The 23,563-nt window shown below is 35.9% G+C and overlaps 2 protein-coding genes across 2 annotated transcripts; one reads left to right on the top strand and one right to left on the bottom strand.

Annotated features, from left to right (window-relative positions):
- Positions 1–9,734: 9,734 nt before the first annotated feature.
- On the bottom strand, positions 9,735–12,159 carry LOC139887979 (exopolygalacturonase-like). Its single transcript, XM_071871020.1, has 5 exons — positions 12,043–12,159; positions 11,735–11,960; positions 11,549–11,646; positions 10,737–11,261; positions 9,735–9,971 (listed from the first exon to the last, which is right to left on the bottom strand). The coding sequence occupies exons 1-5, from the start codon at positions 12,157–12,159 to the stop codon at positions 9,735–9,737; spliced, it is 1,203 nt and encodes a 400-aa protein (XP_071727121.1).
- A 963-nt stretch (positions 12,160–13,122) lies between these two features.
- On the top strand, positions 13,123–13,440 carry LOC139894220 (uncharacterized). The gene has a single exon (XM_071877434.1). The coding sequence runs from the start codon at positions 13,123–13,125 to the stop codon at positions 13,438–13,440; it is 318 nt and encodes a 105-aa protein (XP_071733535.1).
- Positions 13,441–23,563: the final 10,123 nt, after the last annotated feature.

The following is a 23,563-nucleotide window of genomic DNA, read 5'->3' as shown; positions in this document are numbered from 1 at the left end:
AAAAGTTCGGGTCACTACATAGCATACGCCTCATCAATACCTTGTGCCTGAGCCATGGTGTTCCACCACGTGAGGGCGCCATCAGATAGCGTGTAGGAAGCAAATTTAGTTTTATTAGACTCGAAACAGTTGCTGACTCGGAATACTGATTCAAGCTTTTCAAACCATCTTGTGAGACCAACAGGCCCCTCAGTTCCGATGAAGTTATGTGGTTTACAGCTCTGGAATTCCTTGTAGGTGCACCCGTTTCGAACGGGTTGGATAACCGGCGGTGGTTCAGCTTGAGGGTTCATCTCCGCCAAGGCTATGGCGACTCGTTCATTAATCATCTCTTCGATTTGAGCTGCTGTGGGTGTTGTTCGTGTGTTTGCCATTGCCCTTTGAAACAAAAGTTTTGACTTAAGTTAAAATCCACCATACAACATACAATAATACCGTATATAGTAAACAGGAAAACAACACAACGCATACCAATATAGTAACGCAACCAGGTATAAATACCGCAAAACCAACATACAGTAATGTAGATAGAACACTGTGCAAGAATTTAACAATACAAAGTTCCATTCATTAATAAAGAGTTGCATACATCTGCATAAGTTCGCACATTACATAAGGAAAACATGGACTACATACGAGATTACATAATGAAACCTACTACAAAGCTCTATGGTGACGGTGGGTAAAGGATGTCCAGCACATGGGACATCTGCTCCTCGAGCTCAGTCACCCCAGCACGGAGGATCTCCACCTCCCTCGTCAGTTCCTCGACAGAGGGAGGGGCTGGCAGAGTAGGCGGTGCTGCTGGTGCAGGTGGCGCTGGTGGTGCAGATGGTCCATCACCAGAAGTGGATGCTGCAAAGCGGTGAGGCTTACGCACGAACGGATCAGCCGGGTAAGGCACGACCCGCTTACGGGCGGTAACCCTACGACGCTGACCATGTGCATTAGTGAATGCTCATCCTCCGTTGATCCCCAGAATAACGGTGCCATCGAAAAGGTACCGCTTCTTCAGCGGGGTGGTGGGTGGCTGCACAGGTGCATCATCAGGGTCCTCCTCGTCGGAGTCATCGTCACTAGTGTCGTCTGTGGATGAGTCGTCGGATGATGAATCATCGAAAACAGCTGGAGGTGGCGGCGATCGGTGACTGGTAGTCATGATCCGGTATCTGAAGGGTGGGATCGGTATGACACGTCCATCAGGAAGGCGTCGGCACCAATGGTTATGCTCATTACAGAACGGAACGTCCTCGTATTCCCCGGGAATCACAACACCACCGGAGCGGGGCTGTGGCTCCGAGGGTCCTGGGGCAAGTAGAGCTGGAATCTCCTGGGGGACCTGGGCTCCGCCTGAGGTAACCACTGGGGCAGGCGTATGGCTGCTGGTGCCAGAGGATGAAGCGCTGGGGTCACTGGTTAACGGGACCTGTGTGTCGGTAGCAGCAGTAGGTGAGGTGGCTGACGAGTCTGAATCGTTGCCCAAAATGATGACAGGTGGAATATCCGACATCTGAACAGGGAAAAATAACTTTTCCATGTCATTAAGTCATAAAGCAAGCATGTATTAGGCACTACAGCAACCTAGCATGGCAGTCATAATAACAGTGCTAAACAGAAATAACATGTGAAAGCAGATAGTAATCATGCAATAGCGGAAGTAAGCATACAGCAAGTTCGTATGGCAGTAAAGATAAGCAATAGCATGCAGTAAGATCATAGCAGTAAAAGTAATCAGCAGCATGCAGAAACAAGTAAACTAGCAAGTTGTAGATTAGTCCTATTAGTGAATCCTACTTGGGTCGATCTAGACTCACTAATGCAACCTAATTCCCTACAACCAATGCTCTGATGCCAACTGTGATGCCCCGTACAAAACCATCATGTATGGATCATCAACAACAGGATCATCACAAGGTCAAACACTATATGCTGTTTGAAAACCGATTTGCATTCATTAAAAAGATAACGTTTTACAAAGATAACATGCCATAAGACTTATTACAAACCATCGTTCCAAAATAACATAAGTTTACGAATGCAAAACATAAGTTTCACAATTTGAGACATCTCTAGTAATGCAGCGGATAACTAGTACAGTAGGTCCATAACAGCAATTCAATAACAGCATGACAGCAAGTGTAACAGCATGACATCAGGTCTAACAGCAGAAGCAATAAACCTCTAGGCACATGAGAAATACACGCTTAAAAAGTCAACACGAATGTTGGTGAGCTATAGTTTAAGTTGTAATAGTAACGTAAGATAGGCCACGAGATTTTAGTGCTGCAACAGCGTATCAAAACAGAATGAAAAGTATATGCATAACCGTGGGCACCTGGTAACTAGACTTAACGTTTATAACCCCCTGAAAGTACACTTGGCGAGTGCGTATGTTCACGAAGTATTAAACACCCGTTAAATGATAGCGCGACTAGCCCGAGTGGGGATGTCAAACCCTATGGATCCATATCTAAGATTCGCGTTCACCGGTTCAAAAACCAATGACTAAACGTCACCGTGCTAAGGGGAATTTTTATGCCGTTGTATAACCCACACACATATAAAGTTTAAGTACTCGTGCCTAGTATGTAAAACTGTAAAAAGCGCATGTATTCTCAGTCCCAAAATAGTTAAAGTAAAAAGGGATGCTATAACTCACAGTGATAAAAGCGGTAAAGTCGGTAATAAAAGTACGCAAGTAGTAAGTCGGTCCGAAAGGTCGTCAACCTAAATCAAAGGTTACTAGGTCAGTAGGTTGTCTTTATAAATTCTAATAGTGCATAAGATAAGTTTAAGTGTCATCATCATCATCATTCATCATCATAAAAGCTAAGTAAGTTCGACAAGAATAGAGATCGAAACAATAGGCTGACTTCGGTCAGCTGCTACGACCTCTACGTAAATCGAAAAGACGCATAGTCAGTGGCTATGGCTCCGTATATGAGTCCCCTATTCACTGACCAATTTCTAGAACCTAACTTGTCTTTTTTTTACCGTGGCGATGGTTTAAGTGCGAGTAGGTCAGAAATTTCAGCACAACGTTAATAGGGTGTAGTGACTCTCGGAGGGCCATAAATCCTAAACCGTAACTCGGATTAAGACGAGGCCTAAACGGAAAATCATATAATCGAACTGAACTAACTGAAAATCAACTTCTAGTAGCCCAGGTGATCTGATCAGATACGAAAATCAGTGGACAAGTGCTCCGGTGAGGTTCTTGGTGCTTGATGCTCATCACGGTTCTCATCCTTGATGCTTGTAGCTTCAAGTGTACAACTCGTTGATGGTTTAGCATCACTTTTGACCAAGATTCACCATCAATACACAATATGTTAAGACCAAGTAAGAACACAACTCATTCATGAGTCTTAAATGGATGATGAACCAAGGTTACATCATATCCTTAGTCTTAACACAATTTCAATTCACAATAACAACTAAAGCTACAAACTTTACATCAATTCAACAAGTATAAGCACAATCTAAGTCAAATGAGGTGATGGAACCCTAAGCTAGAGAGATTGGATCCATTTCACACGAGTTACAAGGTTGCAAAGCTAGAAAGCTTGAACCTTTGATGTTCTTGAAGCATAAAGCTTGGATCTTTAAGATATATGAAGATAACAAACACAAGTTTGAATCTTTTTAACAAAATAACAAGATCAAAGCAAAAAGAACTTAGATCTAACAAAAAGATATGAAGATTCAAGCTAGAAAGCTTGCATCTTGTTTGTTCTTGAAGATCTTGAAGCATAAAGCTTGGATCTTGAAGATGCATGAAGATTACAAACAAAAGTTTGAACCTTTATCACAAAATAGAAAGATTAAAGTATAAAAGAAGTAGATCTACAAAAGATATGAAGATTCAAGCTAGAAAGCTTGAATCTTCCATGTTATTGAAAGATTCATGCTTGAATCAACAAGATATAAGTAAGATCAAAGCTACAAGGAACTTGATCTCCATAAGAATGATGATGATGACCACGAAATTATGAAGAAAAGAGGAAGGAAAAGAAAACTTACAAGCTAGGAAAGAAAGAAAGAACAAGTGTGTGAAAAATCAAAATGATCAAGTGTTGGAATGAGGGACTAAAGGCTAGTATTTATAAGCAAATGAGTATCACATGGATTGATGAGGTGGCCAAGACCAAGGCCTCTTGGCCGTGATTTTTGAGGGAGGGGAGGGGGAGACAAAACTTGCTTTATGGATCATGGTTGTCTAAAGTGTGTCCTTATGCTAGAATCTCATGTGACAATTAGATAAACCTTATTCATTATGCTAGTATGACTCACTAATTAATTTCTTTATTTATTTATTTATTATTATGGGTCACTAGTGATAATACTTGGGCTAATTAATTAGGTCACTAGCTAGAGTAGGGTGGGCTTGAGCCCAACAAAGTAGAAAGTCCAACAAGACTAACTATTGGGCTTTAGCAATTAAATAAATAAAATTAAGCATCCAAAAGCTCAAGTAATTATTATTATAAAATAATAATTAATATTTCGCAGTCCAAAAGTTCCGGTTCCGACAAAAGTCAAACGTGCGCGCAGTCCGCGGTTTATTCGTAACGGCAAGTAACACTAACGGTTATAAAGTATCCAATGGACAAGTTAAGCATTCTACATACACCAAGGCACGTTTTAGGGTAAATATGCATATAAAACACGTGTGCCAAGGTTTTGGAGTAATAAAGTAACACAGTACGCACAAATACGCAGTTTCGCTAAAATACAAGGCACAAAAGCAAGTCAAAAAAGTCGGGTCGTTACACCTAGGGTTTCTTTGCATCTTTATGTGTATTAATGTCTAGTGTTGTTTTTGAGCTTAATTAATACGATATAATTAAAGTCTATATTAATCGTAATATACTATAATTGATATTAACGTGTAATAAATAATTGTGGCACAATTATAAAATATAAAACTATAATGTAAAACTATAAACTAATTAAATGATTAATTAATATAATTATTGAATTAAATGATATAATATTTATATATTTATTACTAATTGGATAAATAAATAAAAGAGATAATAACAAATTTAAATAAAATCTAGAAACTTTTAAAATATTAGATAAGATTTTATTTTTATTTTATTATAACCAAAATATTTAAATTAAATATATTAAATTCGGATTTAATTAATTAATTAAGATAATGCTAAATTTAAATAGAATTCTAATACCTTTTTCTCCATGAAAATTTTCCCCTAAAAATACACATTAAAAACCCACATTTTTTTTTATAAAAATTTATGGAAACTCGCCCAAGCCTTGAAAATATTTGAGGTACTTTTTCTCTCTTTTTCTTTTATTTTTTTCTTTCGATATATGCATATATGTACAAAAATTTAATAAAATAGCTATAAACTATTAGAATTCTTAAAAACAATTTTCACAGGTTCTATTAATGTTATAAAGATGATATAAGTCGAAAATATTATTTTTATGATGTATTACATATTTATTTTAACTATATATATCGGCTAAGGTTTATATAAGCTAAAATTAATAAAAAATAGCAAACGAATTCAAAAAGTGAAACAAAAATTTTTGTAACTTCTTTTTAATGTATAAAGAGTTTTGGAATCAAAAACTTAATTTATTTACTGTTCTAAATAATTATTACATATTTAGTATTGAAAACAATATACATATATGTAAAATATAGTAATAATTCGTATAAAAATATAAGAACAGTAGGTTTTGCATTAAAAATACTTAGAACAGTTAAGGTATGTATAAAAATAAATTTTGGAAGTTTTGGTGTATTATTATTAATTATATTCGAATTATATGGTTAAACAATGCAAAATTCGTAATAAATATTTAAAACAGAAAATAAAATATATATATAATTTTCCTGAGTTTATGAAATATATAGAAACCTGTAAAAAAATATAAAAATTAATATATAGGTTGAATTAGTATTTATGTCATATCTAAACTCTTATTACATACTTACCAAAAATAAATACAAGATATATACTAAATAAATATAGGATAAGGATAAATAATTTTTAAAATTTTTTATAAAGTTATACTAATTATATAAGGTCTGTAAAATTTATATTTTAATTATTTAATAATTATTTGGTTAATCGTGAATTTTGTGTAATATATACATGTATAAAAGATGTATGTATAAGTATTATATATAATAAATAATTAATATATCAAAGGTATATAATTAATAATAAACATTGTTATGATATATTAGACAATAATAACTTAATAAACCTAAACTTATATATACTTAATATAATATAACTATTAGTGTATGATATGTAATACAAGTAATTAAATACTTAAGTTATTATTATACTATAATATTGTAAAAGTATAATATTATACTAATTTAAAAACTTATAGTATAATATAAAATAATTAAATTGTATTACATTAATGAATATAATATAACTTATATAATAACATATAGTATAATCTAAAGAAGGTTAATCAAGATAAGGTATGACTTATGCGAACTTCACCGCTACTCACGGTCGTAAGTGAATGATGTCTAGGTTGCCATTTATGGGGATAGCTTGTGGATCTCGAATGCCATGACTTAGATTCTGGTCAAGAGTCCTGGGTCCTCGGTTACATCTGGTCATTCCTGACTTATTTGATAGCAACGAAGTTTGAGTAAAGTTGTACAACGTCTTGCTAAAGATTATAACCCGAACTTTCTATAATTGGAAAGTTACTATAAGTGGAAGTTTTCCATAAATAGTAACCTTCCAAAAATGGAAATTCTTTTAGAAAACCAAACACTATTACTATAGTTACTATATTAGTACATACGTTGTCTGTTAGGCAATATCTGATCATACGTTCTATCTCTAGGTTGAGATCTCGATCACGTTCTTCCGTTCAGTTCATTATTTTGTGGAATAACTCTTCTGTGCCACCAAGGTGAACTTCATAGCCCCACTTTTTAACTTTCTTTATATACTTATTTTGAACTTTTGGGGTGAGACACATGCTTGCTTTCAAACTGTTTTACGCTTAGACACAAGTGCTCGAAAACTTTATTTTGATTAGTTCAAACTGTGCTAACATGCTTTGATTCATGCTAAATCCCTACCATGATATTGTTAGTTGCTACGTATAAAGGCAAACTTAGTTATTGTGAATAGCGCTATGGAGAGTGACGTCTCTATCCGGATGACCGTTGGTCAATGGATACATAATAATGATACACGACACGAATGTGATGTGCTTAGGGTAACTTATGGTTAGTATCGATATCATATACACCAGCACTACTACCGAACTGATTAAACCTTATAATTAAATATTGTGCTCTAAAAACTTGGTTATTATTGATAAACCTATGTTGCTCACTCAACCATTTTTGGTTGACACTTTAAGCATGTTTTGTCTCAGGTGAAGATTGCTAAAGATTATTTGCTATTTGGACTTTGCTGCTTTTGGAGTCCGCATATCAACATTCATATTATTGCATTAGAACATTTTAGATTACATTTAAATTTTAAGGAGTCATTTGTAATGACTTAATACTTTCCGCTGCTTAAATACATTGGTTATATTAAAAACGTCTCATATAGAGTCGTTCTCGTTTATACATACTTGTGTTGTGATATTGTGAAGTCATATTTTCCCGGCCCTATTTGGGGGTATGATAGCACTATTTGGGTTGCGTTGAGCGCACTGTTCACCAACCCCGAAAACACTTTACAGCTCGACTTTACGCGTTCAATCTGCTTTACAGGCTGGAGTGCGCTCAGGAGTGCGCCGAGCGCACTGTAGGAGCGCGCACTATTTCTACAACTCCCAGAAGTCTCTGATCAAAATTTGGACGAGTGAGCTGAGCGCACACCCGTGGCGCACTCCTTGGCGCACTCTACTATTCATCGACTTTTTGACTTGTTTTCGATCTCCGAGTAGTATCATCCAAAATCTTTCATATTTCTTCAATTACACAATGATTCTAACTATTTTACAATAAAATGGAATACAAACGAAAATACTATGTTTACACACGAAATAAACAACGATAGAACTTGATATTGCGACTAAAGGTATGTCTAATTTGAGCAATATCAGATATGGCATTATTTCTAGTTGTATGATATCCCTCTGACTGGATTTACTACTGATGGATTGAGCGTGATTGTCTTGAGATTGGGAAAGCCGATGATGTTAGACTCTTATATAAGTACCATGTGTATTGAGTCGTGGGGACGACCTAACTTTTCCCATTCTATGATCGAACTAGCAGTAGAGAATGAGTTGAATGATATGCTACACGTGGCTACTCCTAATATTGATGGTGTTGGTAGGTCCATGAATGTTGTTACTGTTGATTATGAATGGAATCCTCCCCGATGTTCATGTTGCAAGGTGTTTGAGCATAATGATCTTCAATGCCCAAAGGTGTGTGTAGAGGCCGTAGAAGATGATGAGCCGGAGAAGAACTCAAAGAAAGATGCGGATGATTTTCAGGAAGTTTTAAAGAAAAAAAAAAAGGTGTTGCAGCTGTGATTCATAACAAGGGGATCAAAGGTGGGTTAAATTGGTGTTGGTAAACCAAAAAAAAAATGTTGTGTATCGTCTGAAGGTGACTAATGATGAGAATAAAAGATGTTTGAAAGATGGAACGAGTAAGGATAAATAAGTGAAGGTTAATAACTCGTTTGGAGCTCTTATTAATCTTGCGGTAAATTTAGTGGATGAGTCGAGCGACCTAGAACTCGATGAAGATGCAACTGCTACGTTTATGGCGGAAAAGAATGCTTTTAAGATAACAGTCCCGTTTGGCATGAAATCGGGTTGGCTGTAATTGAAAGACCTTATTGTTTCATGTCCTTATATAGATGTGCCGTTGATTCAACTGGTTTTGCTAGTCCTGTTTGTGATGTATAGGTTCGAGCTAGGTGTTTTGGTTGTTTGTGAGGCCGCAAAATGTGTTTGTGGTCGTTGTTCTTATTTGTATATCTTATTATTTTTATAAATAATATTTATCGGGTAAAATCATTTATTCAAAAAAAATTGTTTAGTCGCTCGAACAAGAATAGCTCATTACTTGATTGATTCTTTAACACTATATACCGGACTTTTACATATAACCATGATCGAAATGTGTTTGACAATATCAAAATCAATAAATTAGAAGGAGAAAATGGAATAATATACTATCATGATATTATCTAACGCTTATTAATGGTGATTGGCAAATTAGGCATATTGGGAGATGAGGTGGTTGACGGTGACATGTTAGTAAAATGGAGAGTAGTGAAGATGTGTGTTGGATGATGTGTTAAAATACGATTATAAATTAACAAATGAAAAAAGGGATGAAAAGCAGTAAATATATAATAAAATAATATTAAAAAAATTAAGAAAAGGGGATGCACGCCTATTTTTTTCCGTGCCAAACTGAACACGTCAAGCATTTTTCTTCCTCGACACGCCGCATTAAAGGCGTGTTAAGAAAAGGCGGTTACAAATTTGTTTCCAACAATAAAATTTTGCTAATTGAATGCCACTAAAATATACAGTGCATAATTACAACTTACAGTAACTAAAATGATCATCCAAAATAACAATTGATCCAACCCAGAATCATCAAACGATCACTACTTAAAATGATAAACAAACAATCTCAGTGAATCGAAGTAGCATGCACAATTACAAAACTGGAGAGCATTCGATCTGAGTTAACTTACGACACGGATGTACACATTAATACATTGATTAATTGATCATTTTATTGGACAGCCAGGAGGCACCATTTTACCAGCATAAATTGGTCTGACGTTGCAGCATTCTTGACGAGCGGGCCCATGGGGACCATGATATGTCAAATGAATGTCGGATATTCTCACATTCTCGCAACCATTATTTGCTTTGCTACATCTAAGTTTCACTACTGTTGGCGTTGTCGCAGTTCCCTTGATGTTCTTTATGAACACTTTGTGAACTTTAACTAACGATGGTTTCTGCACGACCTCGCAAGATATGGACAAATTCAATTAAGAATAAATAAATGCCATAGGTATATTTTTATGTACAACAATCATGAGAACATATAAACAAAAAGTTAGATAATAAGATATTGAGTCCTCCTATGTACAAAGATACAATTTATCACCTTTACAAGATATATGTATATGTATATATTTTTTAGATAAAAACTTAAAAGCCAAGAATTTTCAGGCTTTTCGGGCTTATTCGGGCTCTGGGTTTATCCCAACCAGACTTGGGTTGTAATTCAGGCCCATGGACTTTGGACCAAGTTAGGCTTCTCTGAGTGGCATAGGGTTGGGGCTTTGGGCATTTTGTGCACCCATTGATTGGCAATTGCTTAAAAATTGACTCACCGTCAAAAATAATCATACACCACAAATTATACATTACATTATTGTAATGTAAAATATCTTAAAGCATGATTAGTGTAAGGTTAACATTTTGTGGTGTACAAAATATAATTTTTTTTTTTTTAACAGCAATATCGCCGTTACCTAGAATGGAATTAACCACCTTCGCAATCATTTGCCACACGCGCGTTAGGTGGAAACTACATTGGGAAAACCCCGCCAGAGGATAAATCTAGCGATTCGGTCAATGTCAGGGATCGAACTACTAATCTCTTGGAACCCAGACTCGCCGGCTACCGTTCGGGCAATGCCTACTTGGTGTGGTGAACAAAATTAACTTGCTTAAAAATTGCTTAAAAGCTTTGAATGCATTCAGTATTTACTTACACTTTTGGAGCATGCGCCATGTGGGCAATAATCTTGCTCGATAATAATAGGGTTTTCAACTTTATCCATTTTAAGATCTTCAAAATGCATATCAGCAACCTCGCCAGGAAGCGAATCTGGCCATGTTTTAATCCGAACACCGTTTTGTGTGCACGAGAAAACGCAATTCTTGACGAAAACTCCCCTAACCGGTTTCTCTCCCGGGTTTCTACCCAAACTTCCAACGCTAATACCATGGCCCGGCCCACATTTCACTCCTTCAATGCGCAAGTTCTCACATCCATCACCAATTGAGATACAATCGTCACCCGTTTTAATTACAGAGTTCTTGATTGTGATGTGTTTTGACCATCCGAGATGGATCCCATCCGTGTTTGGACTGTCATGGGGTGCGATAATGTGGATGTTGTCGAATGTTACATTCGTACATGACATCACATTCGCGTGAAAGTTCTTACTGTCCTTTGTAGTTATTCCCGTAATCAACGAATTTTGGATGAAGTTAAAGCTAAGATTCTGAAGTAATTCAAAATAATCGTCATTAGTTTAGGAACTTATTCCTAACTAAGTTCATTTAAATGCATAATCAGGATCAAATAAGAACCTTAATTTCTTAAGTATAACAGGGCGTAAGAATCGCAAACTAAAATACAATTTTTGGTAAGAAACAGAATGTACAAAACACGTATATAACCAAATAAAATGTGCAATTTGTTCGTATCGTTATGCAGTTCTTTCGGATTTGTAATGTTAAGATCATATTAAGGTTCTTATTTGATTCTGTCTCAATGTATGTTTATAAATACACATACATACTGAAGGCCACACGGTTTTTTATGGTGAGCGTTTTTCTTTGGATTGTTCGATGGCCACGCCATGGCTCCTCCTAGACCATCTAACGTACCACAACCTAAAACAATAACATTAATCATGCACATTAATATATTTTTTTCTTCTAAATGTGTAAATTGATTAAAGCTTAAGCGACGATCTTTTACCTGATACAGTCATGCCATTGACGTAACTGAATGTAATCCATTGTTTTCCTTTCGGAATAACTTTCGGATCTTTAGGACCTATGATTATTGCATCGATTCTAACCTCAACCGGGGCTTTGCAAGGTCCCTTAAACTCGATCGAGTTCAAGCAAAATTGGCCTTTCGGAATAATGAGTTTGCTAGGTTTTGGTGCGTTACATGCGGCTCTCCATGCATCACATAAAGCCTAAAACCCGAATAATATGAGTATATGACACCAAACAAGGAATTAAAAATATTAAAAGTCTAGCATGAATTCGTGTTTTTACCTTACTAATTTCGCCACCGGGTTTTACGCCAAACTTTGTGATGTCGAAAACATGAGCCTGGGACACCACCATGAACATGAATGTTGCAAGAACTAATGTTGATTTGGAGCCATTCATGACTAAACTTGCAATATTTGAATTGAATAATTAAATGGATAAAACTTGTTTTAATGGTATTTATTTCATCTATCAAAGTCATTTTTTTCTAACATGCGATCTTTATTGGATTTCAATGGCCGGAATAGGTTGACGTTTTTAGACCATAAAGGCGACTAACACTATAATTTCTAATTTTAGAAACTGCTAATTATCTTTCAAACTAAGTATTTAAATTAATCTACTTATAAGTTTTAACTTAGAAGCATTCTATGTATGTACATCCAAATAACAAAAATACTTCTCAATTTGGATTAGGCAATCATAGTTAACGTTAAAATGTTACAAAAATTAGTTGTAATAATTTTTAGTTCTAATTAACCAAGTAGGACATAATTAATGCCGACCACCAATTTTCAAATACACCCACTGGCATACAAACACTTTTGTTCTGTTATGTCTTAGTAGATAGCATCCTCAATTATGTTTGTAAGTTATAAGTATTGATTCTTCCAATCAAAAAATTAACCACATATTTGTTTCTTCAGAATAAATAAATATGTATATACAATTCTTATTATAATGGTGAGCATATCTGAAGGTAAATCCATAAAGCAAATTGTATAAAAAAAGAAAACAGAAACATCAACGGCCACATGATAACTAAGATTCAAGATTTTGGTAAGAACATTTTATACTTAACATAATTCCTCCTAAATTATCCAAGGATCTTTTTTAGTGCAAGTGTGCTTTAGGTTTTTGTTTGTTAAATACATACAATAAATTAAATATATATAACAAAATAAGTGCCCTCAAAAAGTACTTTGTGACAAGCACCATCACTCACCACCCCATTATTCTAATTAGCATATTCATTAGCCCCAATAAAAAGGACTCATGTCCTAACTTTTATCACATATCTCATTCCCTTCAAACTCACAATCTCAAAACCCGTAAAAAAAAAAAAGTAATAAAGCGGTTGTGATGAGGCAGGTATTGGAGGTAATGCGGCAAAACATAAGGAATGTGACGAAAAGTACTAAAGTGGCCGATGAGAACATGTTTGGTGAAGAAAATGGAGTTGAGCTTCCAGCTATCGCTCACCGTACGAGACATGGTTATAACGGTTTTTCTATTATTTACAGCATTTTACGAGTGCCACTTTCAATCCTATCATGCTTCACATCACACACGCATCAAACTGCTGACGGTGTTTGGGTGTCTGGTGAATTTACGCGAATATCAGAGGTCAATCATCATATTATGGTTAGCGACAGCATACGATATGCAATCTTAATGTGAAGATAGCTATACGTATTCTTATCTTGATGTATTCTTAACCTTTTTATATTTTAAGCAGTTGAAATTCTATTTATATGATCTCATGTAGTAGACTAATAGAGATGACAATACGAGTTACCTATTTCTTATTTTTGAGTTCTGTATATTCCATAGTGAAGTAACACTACAACAAAAGTGGGTTTTTAGGACTTTTTTTCTGGGACCTAGTAAAATAGGGTCCTAAAAGCTACTATATAAGACCATACAATATTTAGGGTCATACGTAGTAAATAGGTAACTTTGGAGCTACGGTATCATGTTGTTCTATTTGATTGTGGTAAACTAGACAAATATCAAGCATAAACATCAACAGTGTTTAAGTTGCAATCAAGAATATAATATGAGATAAAATTTCAAGTGGCAAACATTTATCAAAAAGTGAAAAAGAACAAAGGCAAATGGTTGGTGAAAGCGAGAGATTGCTACTTACTTTGCTAAATATGATGGGAGATAGGACTCGACCCGACCACATTTTTATCAACTGGTGTGTGAACATGGGCTCAGACCCAAAAGTGTGGTTCCTCGAAACTTGAGAAACCTACACATACTTTTGTTTTTGCCTTGATTAGTAGAAATCTTCATTGCCTACATCAAAAATTCAAAACCGGTACCACATTCTATTAGTTCACAGTAATTCAACTATGAACACCAGACTCTTAATTTCACACAAACAATAGGAATTAAAGTGCAGAAAATTAAGAGAACACGAATTAGAAGAAAACCAATAATATATTAAGCACAATCGTGTTTTTGATATATATATTTAAAAACTGCAAACATAAACGTGTATTTATACAAGAAGAACCAAATCTTCCAGATTTGGTTTCTTAACAAACTACTCTACAAAATAGGAAAAGATATACAAGGATCAAAGCTAAACTTAAGGAGATTAATTCTGGAAGATAAACACAAAAACGCATCATCATATATCTTCTAAATATAAAAGAGATCTTCCAGAATCTTCAAATGGCTTTATCAACAAGAAATCATTCGGCAGTTGACTTTTGAAAACTTCAGACTCTAACATCATCTGCTCCTCAGACTCTAACATCATCAGACTCTAAAATCTGCAAAATACTTTGACTCATCAGATTAACTTTCCCAACAATCTCCCCCTATCTGATGATGTCAAAACAATTCAAGCTACTAACCCATCAACTTCTTGACCTCTCTTTCAATCAGCTTGCACTTATGCTTCATGTGTGAGATCTTCTTCATCATACTGATCTTGCTGTACAAGTGCATCAACAACTTTCTTCGAAAAGGTAAGGTCTGCAGAGATTCACACCTTGTCATCAAACTTAATAGCAGCTCAATATTAGCATCCTCAAACTGATCCACTCTAATCAACATTCTCCTTCCATTAGAAGTTTTAACCAGCAATGCATCCAAATACTCAACATAAAAATCATCTATAAACTCCATATGTTCAGGAACAGCATATGTATCAACTATCCTCTTGACCCTTCTTTCTTTCTTTCTCAAATTAAAGGCTTCACAGAAAACTTCATAATCCTTCAAACTAATAAACCCTTCTTCAAACACCAGATGCACAAACATAAAAATCCTCTTAAACACCTCACTTAAAATCACCCTGTCACCTTCACAACCTCTCAAACCAAATGCAATTCCTCTCCATTCACAAAATCCTAACCTCAATATTTGATTCAACTTCACCCTTAATCTTTTATCAGAAGCATGAGATAAAGTCAGAAACAAACACACTCCATCATACTCAGTCCTATCAATTTCAACCTTCAACACTTCTCCTTCATACCTTCTAAATCTAAACCTTTTATTCAACTTAGCTCTCAGATCATTCAAGACCGCAGGATTTTCAGAAATATCACCAGCAGATTCTGCAATCATCTCACCAACAGCTGCAACATTTTTACCCTTATCCTTAACACCACCAGCAACAATTTCATCACCAACAGTAACATTTTCAACCACATTTTCTGAAACCACAACCTCATCAACAACAATGTGCTCCCCCTCAATTTGATTCTCCCCCTCAACAGCAGCTCTCTTATTCTTATCACCAGCAACCTCTGCATCATCAACTCTCTTTCTTTTCTCCCCCTTTTTGACATCATCCACCTGAAGAGAAGATATGATTTCCCAGATTTCAGCTTGTTGATTTTTTAAAGTAACCAAATCAGAAGCAAACCCTGTAAAACAACTTTCTACCCCATCAACTTTCTTTTCCAATACATCCAACCTGTCATTAAACATCACCACAGAATTTGAATTACCAGCACCACCCTGCAACTCCCCAACCAACCTCCTCACCTCCATCAACTCTGATTTTGAAACAAAATTATTATTAAAGTTTTTAGAAAGATCAGACTGCACAACAGATAGTTTGTCATCAAACTTCTTAGTCAAATTAGTCAAAGCCTTATTCAAGCCAACCAATTCAACTGGTGCCCCAGTCTGACCTGCAGTGTCAATAGATGTGGGTATGGTTGGTATATCCTCATGACTTTCCTGTTGTGAAGAAAAGCAATCCTTGGATAAAGAAGGTGTTGAGGCCTGTACCACACCCTGTGACATGAGTGTGGCATTGGCAGCCTGTGCAAGAGTGTGTAAGGATGACATGCTCTGGAAAGGTAGTGACAGACTTAAGTCTGAGGTAGAAGTAGGTTTGGCCATTTCAGTAGGTTGTTGAATTTGGTTTGATGAGTCCAGGATTGGGACCTCTGTTTGTAAGTTAACTGAGGGGGTTGCATCAGTAACTGTAATGTGGGTATCCAAGTTAACTAACCTATCAGGTTTGGTTAAGGTCAAAGCACTGCTTGCAACAACCTCTAGCAGAGGTGAAGAAACAGTACTAGCACCATCTTGCCTAGTGAATTGTAATGGTGAATTCACAGGTGCTGAATCATCTAAGGGTTCAAGTATGGTGGTATTCTCTGTATGAACTGGTGAGTTCATAAGGTTGTTTGATGAAGATATTTGCTCAGTAGCAGTGGGTGAAGATGGGTTAGATTGAAGTGGTGTTTCTTCAACCATATCTTCAGCCTGCTCTGTTTGATTGACAATATGGGGTGGAGTAATTGGGGGGGTAGAAACTGAATGTTCAGATTCTGTTGAATGTTGTTGACCATTGTTGTGACCTTCTTCAGATTCTGATTGCTCAGATCCTGAAGAAGATGCCCCTTCAGATTCTGATTGCTCAGGATCTGCAGGTTGGTCTGCACGGCCCAAATTGACCCAATGCATCATAGCAGCTGTAAGAGGGACTTCTTGACCATCAACAATGTGCCTATGAAACATTTTGACACTGCATTCAGGTAAATACCTGTACTCATAGACATTAAAAGTTTGCAAACCATTGTACAGAATTGGTGTCATTGCTTGTTCAAACATTAGACTCATAAATCTTATGAATGGCACATTGTGATCTCTTAAAGGTTTTTCAGTAAGCACTAAGAGTTCATTAAAATACAGACGTGCAAAGTCTATATTTCTCCCTGTTACCATGGCATCAAAAATATGAGCCTCAAAATCATTTATTTCAGTTAGACTCCCACATTTAAAACTCAAACTTCTGATTATATTTGACAATAGAAACATCCACCTTGGACTGAACATACTGATTTTGACACTAGAATTGGTTAAGGGCTGACCAACTAGGTTAAAACAATTTCGTACAGCAGATTTTGCTGCTGTTCGAACAAAATTCTCATTAAAAGGAAGGTTTAAAGCAGCCCTTAAATGATTTTCAGTAATTGTTAAGGTGTTGTTACCATTCCTGTAAGTACCAGTAATTGACCTTGCTTCTCTGTTCCCATTACAAGTGTACCAGAACTCAGCCAGCATCTCAGGATACATCACCGTTGTCTTAAAGAAGGCATCCTTCAAAGGATGATTCCTCATAAACAGCATCAATTCCTCATATCCCTCATTAGCAAACCCTTCTGGAATTCTACCACAAGCTACCCTATTGTTCACCGATACCTGTACCTCCTTATTACCTCTAAAATCCTTTGCTCGATGCATCCTTTCAGTTGGTTCCAGAACAAAAGGGATGAATTTCATGTTCGCCATTGTAATCGCAAGAGAATTTCGAAAAACAGATGAGAGTTTTGAGATGATCGACTGATTTGACAAAAAAAAATTTAAAATTTAAACCCTATTAAATAATTCTGACACCGCCAAAAATTTTACCATTTACCTCCTCAAAAAGTTACAGTTTTGACCCTTTTATTATAAGAAATAGAATAAAGAAAAATAAACTTACCTAAAACAGAACAAGAAAAAAAAACTTTATTTGACTCAAGATAGAAAATAATTTACACAAAATTACATCAAAAATACACCAGAGTCACACCATCTCAGACTCTGAAATAGCATTACCTCATCCAGACTCATTAAAACATCAGACTCCGGAAGAGTCATCACTAGACAACATTTCACTAGATGGATTTAACATTCCAAGTTGTCCAAGAAGATAAAAATGCCTTTCTTCATTAAGTGCCTTAGTAAAAATATCTGCCAATTGATCCTTTGTACCAATATGCTTCAAATACACTTTGCCCTTTTCAACACAATCCCTTATAAAATGATGTCTGATTTCAATGTGCTTTGTTCTTGAGTGAAACACTGGATTCTCAGTAATAGCAATTGCACTCTCATTGTCACACATGATTGGAGTGTTGGACAATGTCAACCCAAAATCCAAAAGTTGATGTTGCATCCAAAGTAATTGAGCACAGCAGCTTCCTGCAGCAACATATTCAGCTTCTGCTGTAGAAGTAGCAACAGAGTTTTGCTTCTTACTAGACCAGCTAACCAGTTTTCCACCTAACAATTGACATCCACCAGAAGTGCTTTTCCTGTCTAACTTGCAACCTGCATAGTCTGCATCTGTGTAACCAATTAGATCAAACCCTGAGTCTTTGGGATACCAAAGACCCAGGTTAGGGGTACCTTTTAAGTACCTAAAAATCCTTTTCACAGCTTTGTAATGAGACTCCTTAGGGTCAGATTGGTAACGTGCACAAAGACATGTAGCAAACATTATATCAGGTCTACTTGCAGTTAAGTATAACAAAGATCCAATCAAACCTCTATAGGTTGATTGACAAGTGGGTTTACCAGACTCATCCTTATCAAGTTTTTCAGAAATGCTCATTGGTGTTCTTATAGAAGAACAATTTTTGAAACCATATTTGTCTAACATGTTAGCAATATAGTTACTCTGGTTTATAAAAATACCCTCAGAACTTTGTTTTATTTGCAACCCAAGAAAATAGTTTAATGTACACAAATTACTCATTCTATACTCTTTTGACATAATATCAGAAAACCATTTTCCCAAGTTAGGATTAGTAGACCCAAATATAATGTCATCTACATAAATTTGAACAAGTAGCACATCACCTTTGTCCTTTTTGACAAACAAAGTCTTGTCAATAGCTCCTCTGGAAAAATTATTTTCTAGAAGAAATGTTGACAAGGTATCATACCAGGCTCTTGGAGCTTGCTTCAGACCATACAATGCCTTTTTTCAATTTGTAAACATGTTTTGGAAATTTCTTACTTACATAACCAGGAGGTTGTTTCACATACACCTCTTCTTGCAAAACTCCATTCAAGAAAGCACTCTTCACATCCATTTGAGATACCTTAAACCCTTTGTGAGCAGCATGAGACAAAAACAATCTGATAGCTTCAATTCTAGCCACAGGAGCAAAAGTCTCATCATAATCTATCCCTTCTTCTTGCCTGTACCCTTGAGCAACCAACCTTGCCTTATTTCTGATAACAATACCATCTTTATCCACCTTGTTCCTGAATACCCATTTTGTGCCAATGATAGTTTTATCATCAGGCTTTGGAACCAATTCCCATACTTCATTCCTTTCAAACTCTGTAAGTTCTTCAGTCATAGCCTCATTCCAGTCATCATCACCTAGTGCCTCATCAATCTTCTTAGGCTCAATAAGTGAAAGAAAACTTGAAAACAAACAGAAATTAGCTATGGCAGATTCAGACACAGCAGCCTGATTAGAAGAACTAGTCTTGGGTAACCCTGTAGTATCCACAACATAATCATCAAGATGCTTTGGATGAACTATGCTTCTTGAAGATCTTCTGATAGGTACAATGGGATCTGAGGTGGTATCTGATGATTGGCCACTCTCTTGATTAACAACAATCTCTTCTTCTTGTGTAGATTCTTCTGTATGAACACCTTCAGCAATAATATTTTTAGAGTCTGACCACTGTTCATCAGACTCAGACTCTGAATCCAGAGTCTGAACAATGTTCTCTGAAATTAACTTAGACATTTCTTCAAGTGCAGAATTCTCAGAATTGGATGATTGATCCATTTCTAAGGAGCTTTCATCAAAAGAAACATTGATAGATTCTTCAATCTTCATTCTCCTCTGATTGTAAACTCTATAAGCTTTAGATACAGAAGAATATCCCATAAAAATACCTTCATCAGACTTTGGCTTCATCTTATCAAGCTGATCTCTTTGATTTAAAATGTAGCACTTACACCCAAAAACTTGAAAATAATGAATAGTAGGCACCTTTTTGTGATATAACTCATAAGGAGTTTTACCATGTTTCTTCACAATCAGTGACCTATTTTGAGTGTAACATGCTGTGTTTACAGCTTCAGCCCAGAACCTTAAAGCTACATTCGATTGACATAGCATAGTTCTAGCTGCTTCAATAAGGGTTCTGTTTCTTCTTTCAGCAACTCCATTCTGTTGAGGAGTTCTTACAGCAGAGAAGTTTTGACCAATTCCAGATTCTTCACAAAAATCAATTAAAGTAACATTTTTGAACTCAGTACCATGATCACTTCTTAACTGTTTAACAAGAATACCCTTTTGAACCTGCTCTCTTTTGATCAACCTGATGATTTCTTCAGGAGCATCACTCTTTGCAGCCAAGAAAATAACCCAAGTAAATCTGGAATACTCATCAACAATCACAAGAGTATACCTTTTTCCACCCAAACTACTAGTATTCATTGGACCAAACAGATCCATATGAAGCATGTGAAGTGGATCACAAATGGTAGCCAGGGTTTTTGAAGGAAACTTGGTTTTGGTTTGTTTACCCATAATACAAGCAGAACATGGCTTATCTTTCTTAAAGGGTTGCTGTGGAAGACCTCTCACCAATTTCTTCTTAGACAGCTCATTTATATTCTTAAAATTAAGATGAGAAAGTCTTTTATGCCACAGCCAATTTAGCTCATTTACAGTCTGAGAATACAAACATGTCTCAATACCAGAATTAACAGAATTCAGATCCAATACATACACATTCTGATGTCTCCAGGCCACAAGTGTTGGCCTACCTTTTGGATCATAAATAATACCAGCTTTCTTTCTGATTCTTATTTCACAGTCTTCATCAGCAATTTGACTAACACTTAGCAGATTATGCATCAACCCTTCAACTAAGGCAACTTTCATCAAAGTAACACTACCAGCTTTCACAGTACCATAACCAACTGTCTTTGCAACAGAATTATCACCATATCTCACAGGAGGACCCTTCTCTTCTACAAACTCTACAAGATGTTCTTTGCATCCAGTCATATGTCTTGAGCAGCCACTATCCAGATACCACTTACTACCCTGCTACACAAGACACAAACAACTACACAATTAATTCTTGGAGGGAACCCACTTTTCAGTGGGTTCAATAGGAGAATCTTTTACTCTCCATACAAAAGCTTTGTTACCAATCCAGATCAACTTGTCTTTAACAGATTTCAAAACACTTTCACTTTCACAGACTTTGGGTTTCCAACACTTTTCAATTCTCTTTGGAAGACAACATGTACTCTTAACAGGAGATTTCTCTTTACTTTTGATTACATTATTAAGTTTTGAAATTTCCTTTTTAAGTTTTCGAATAGTCTTAGTCTGTTTGGACTTTGACTTTCTTTTTGACCTTTTAGAATCTGGACTGGTACTAGTAACAGAAGATAAATCAGGTATGTCCTTGCAACTTGACTCATGGGTGATAGACTCCTGGTCAGAACATTCACTTTTAATTTTCAAATCTAAACTGTTAGAGTCTGAAGATTTCTCAAGTTCAGACTCTGATTGACTTTTACTTTCTGACCAGTTAGAGTCTGATGGTAACAAAATTTCAGACTCTAAAGGATCTCTGCTCTCAAGTACAATGATGTCTAAAGGCTCAACAGGATCTAATGATTTTACAAAAGCATTTGTCAAAATCTTTTTATCACCATCAAACTTTACAAAAGTATCTGGTAAAATATCAGGTTTAAATCTATTAGGATCAGCTTCCACATTATTGTCTAATATGTAGTTTTCACCTAATATAGCCTTAACATCATCTGGAATTTGTTTGGCAATAGCATCAGAATTCTTTTTAGAAGATACACACCAAGATCTACAAATTGACTCATAATGTTTTGACCTTTTAATTGATCTTCCTAATTCTGTATTTAATCTTTTAGTTTCTTCAGCATATGCCATTTTATAAGTGTCTAATTCAGCCTCACACGATTTTAATCCTTTAATTTCAGCATCTTTTTCCATAATTGACTGTTTAAGATCAAAGATTTGTGTTCTTAACCTATCAATGTCTTCTAAACACCACTTAAAGTCAAGCAACAAGTACTGAAACATTCTCACTTTTTCATTATCAAAATAGTTCACAAAGTTTTGTACCTTATAGGCAGAAATTTTATTACAAGAACTATCCATATCCATCTTCTCAATAGCCTTCAGATCCTCTTCAAAATTACTGGATCCACCAACCATTTCAGTTAAAGCCATAAAACACTTGTCTTCCTCATCATCTGATGATGAATCTTCATCCTCCCATGTTTCAGTATACAAAGCCTTCTCCTGTTCTTTACCCTTTGCCTTCTCAGCTTCATTCTTTAATTTCTTGTACTTCAACTTGTACTTTCTTGCTTTGTCAACAGACTTGTAGGAATCTGAACCTCCTTCAACCTTAGACCAGCAATCAGCAGCTATATGCCCTATCTTACCACACTTGAAACACTTAGCTTTCTTTGGATCAAATGAACTCTTACCTTTACCCTTCTTAAAACCAAACTTTCTTTGCTCAACTCTCTGAGCCAAAAGAGCTATCTGGGCCTCCAGATCATCATCTTCCTCATCTTCTTCAGATTCACTATCATCAGAAGTTTCATCATCCTCAGATTCAACCTTACTAGAGTAACTGGAGAACAACTGTTTGTTCTTCTTTGTAGTAGCCACCAAAGCTGCCTCTGGATCTTTAGCAACCTTCTTAACATTGATCTTGTTCTTCAACTGTGTTTCTTCAAAATTTGATAGAATACCAAACAACTCACTTAGCTCATACCCTTCAATCTTCTCACTTATTACCATAGAAGTAATAACCGATTCAAAGTTTGAAGGTAGTAATTCAATGAACTTTTGACACAAAACTTGTTGTGTCTTTTCTATACCAACACTTTCAAGATCATTTATCAAAACCTGAAACCTTGAGTGGAGATCACTTAAGGATTCTTTAGGCTCAGCAGCAAAGTTTTCATAGCATCTGATCAGATTCTTTCTCTTTTGAGTCTTAACAACTGTGACTCCTTCATAATCATTAAGTAAAAGATCCCACATAGCTTTAGCAGTCTTGGCATGACTAATTTTCCTGAGAATAGGAACAGTGACAGCATTACCAATAATACTTCTTATTTTGCTGTCAAGCTTAAACTTTATAGCTTCTGCTTCTGTCCATCTTTCTCTTGGAGTTGAACGAAAATAAGCAGGTTGTGCAGCAACAGTATCTGATCCAGGAACAGCATCGACCATTTGACCTGGTGTAATGGGTCCTGTGGTAAGGACAGTTTCTGCATCTTCATGAACAGATCCAAGAAACCATAGAACTTTTAGCTTCCATGTTGCAAAGTCTGTGCCATCAAAAATCGGCACACCTTTTCCAGCCATGACTGGAGTAACAATTGTACTGGTAGACATCTTGATTTCTTCAAAGATGAAAAATAGATCGTTTTAAAGATTACCTTTGACGGATTTACACCTTACCCGCTCTGATACCAGTTATTAGTTCACAGTAATTCAACTATGAA

This window comes from Rutidosis leptorrhynchoides, chromosome 2 (assembly GCF_046630445.1).
Source record: "Rutidosis leptorrhynchoides isolate AG116_Rl617_1_P2 chromosome 2, CSIRO_AGI_Rlap_v1, whole genome shotgun sequence".
Lineage (NCBI taxonomy): Eukaryota > Viridiplantae > Streptophyta > Magnoliopsida > Asterales > Asteraceae > Rutidosis > Rutidosis leptorrhynchoides.
This window is presented reverse-complemented; position numbering and strand designations above follow the sequence as displayed.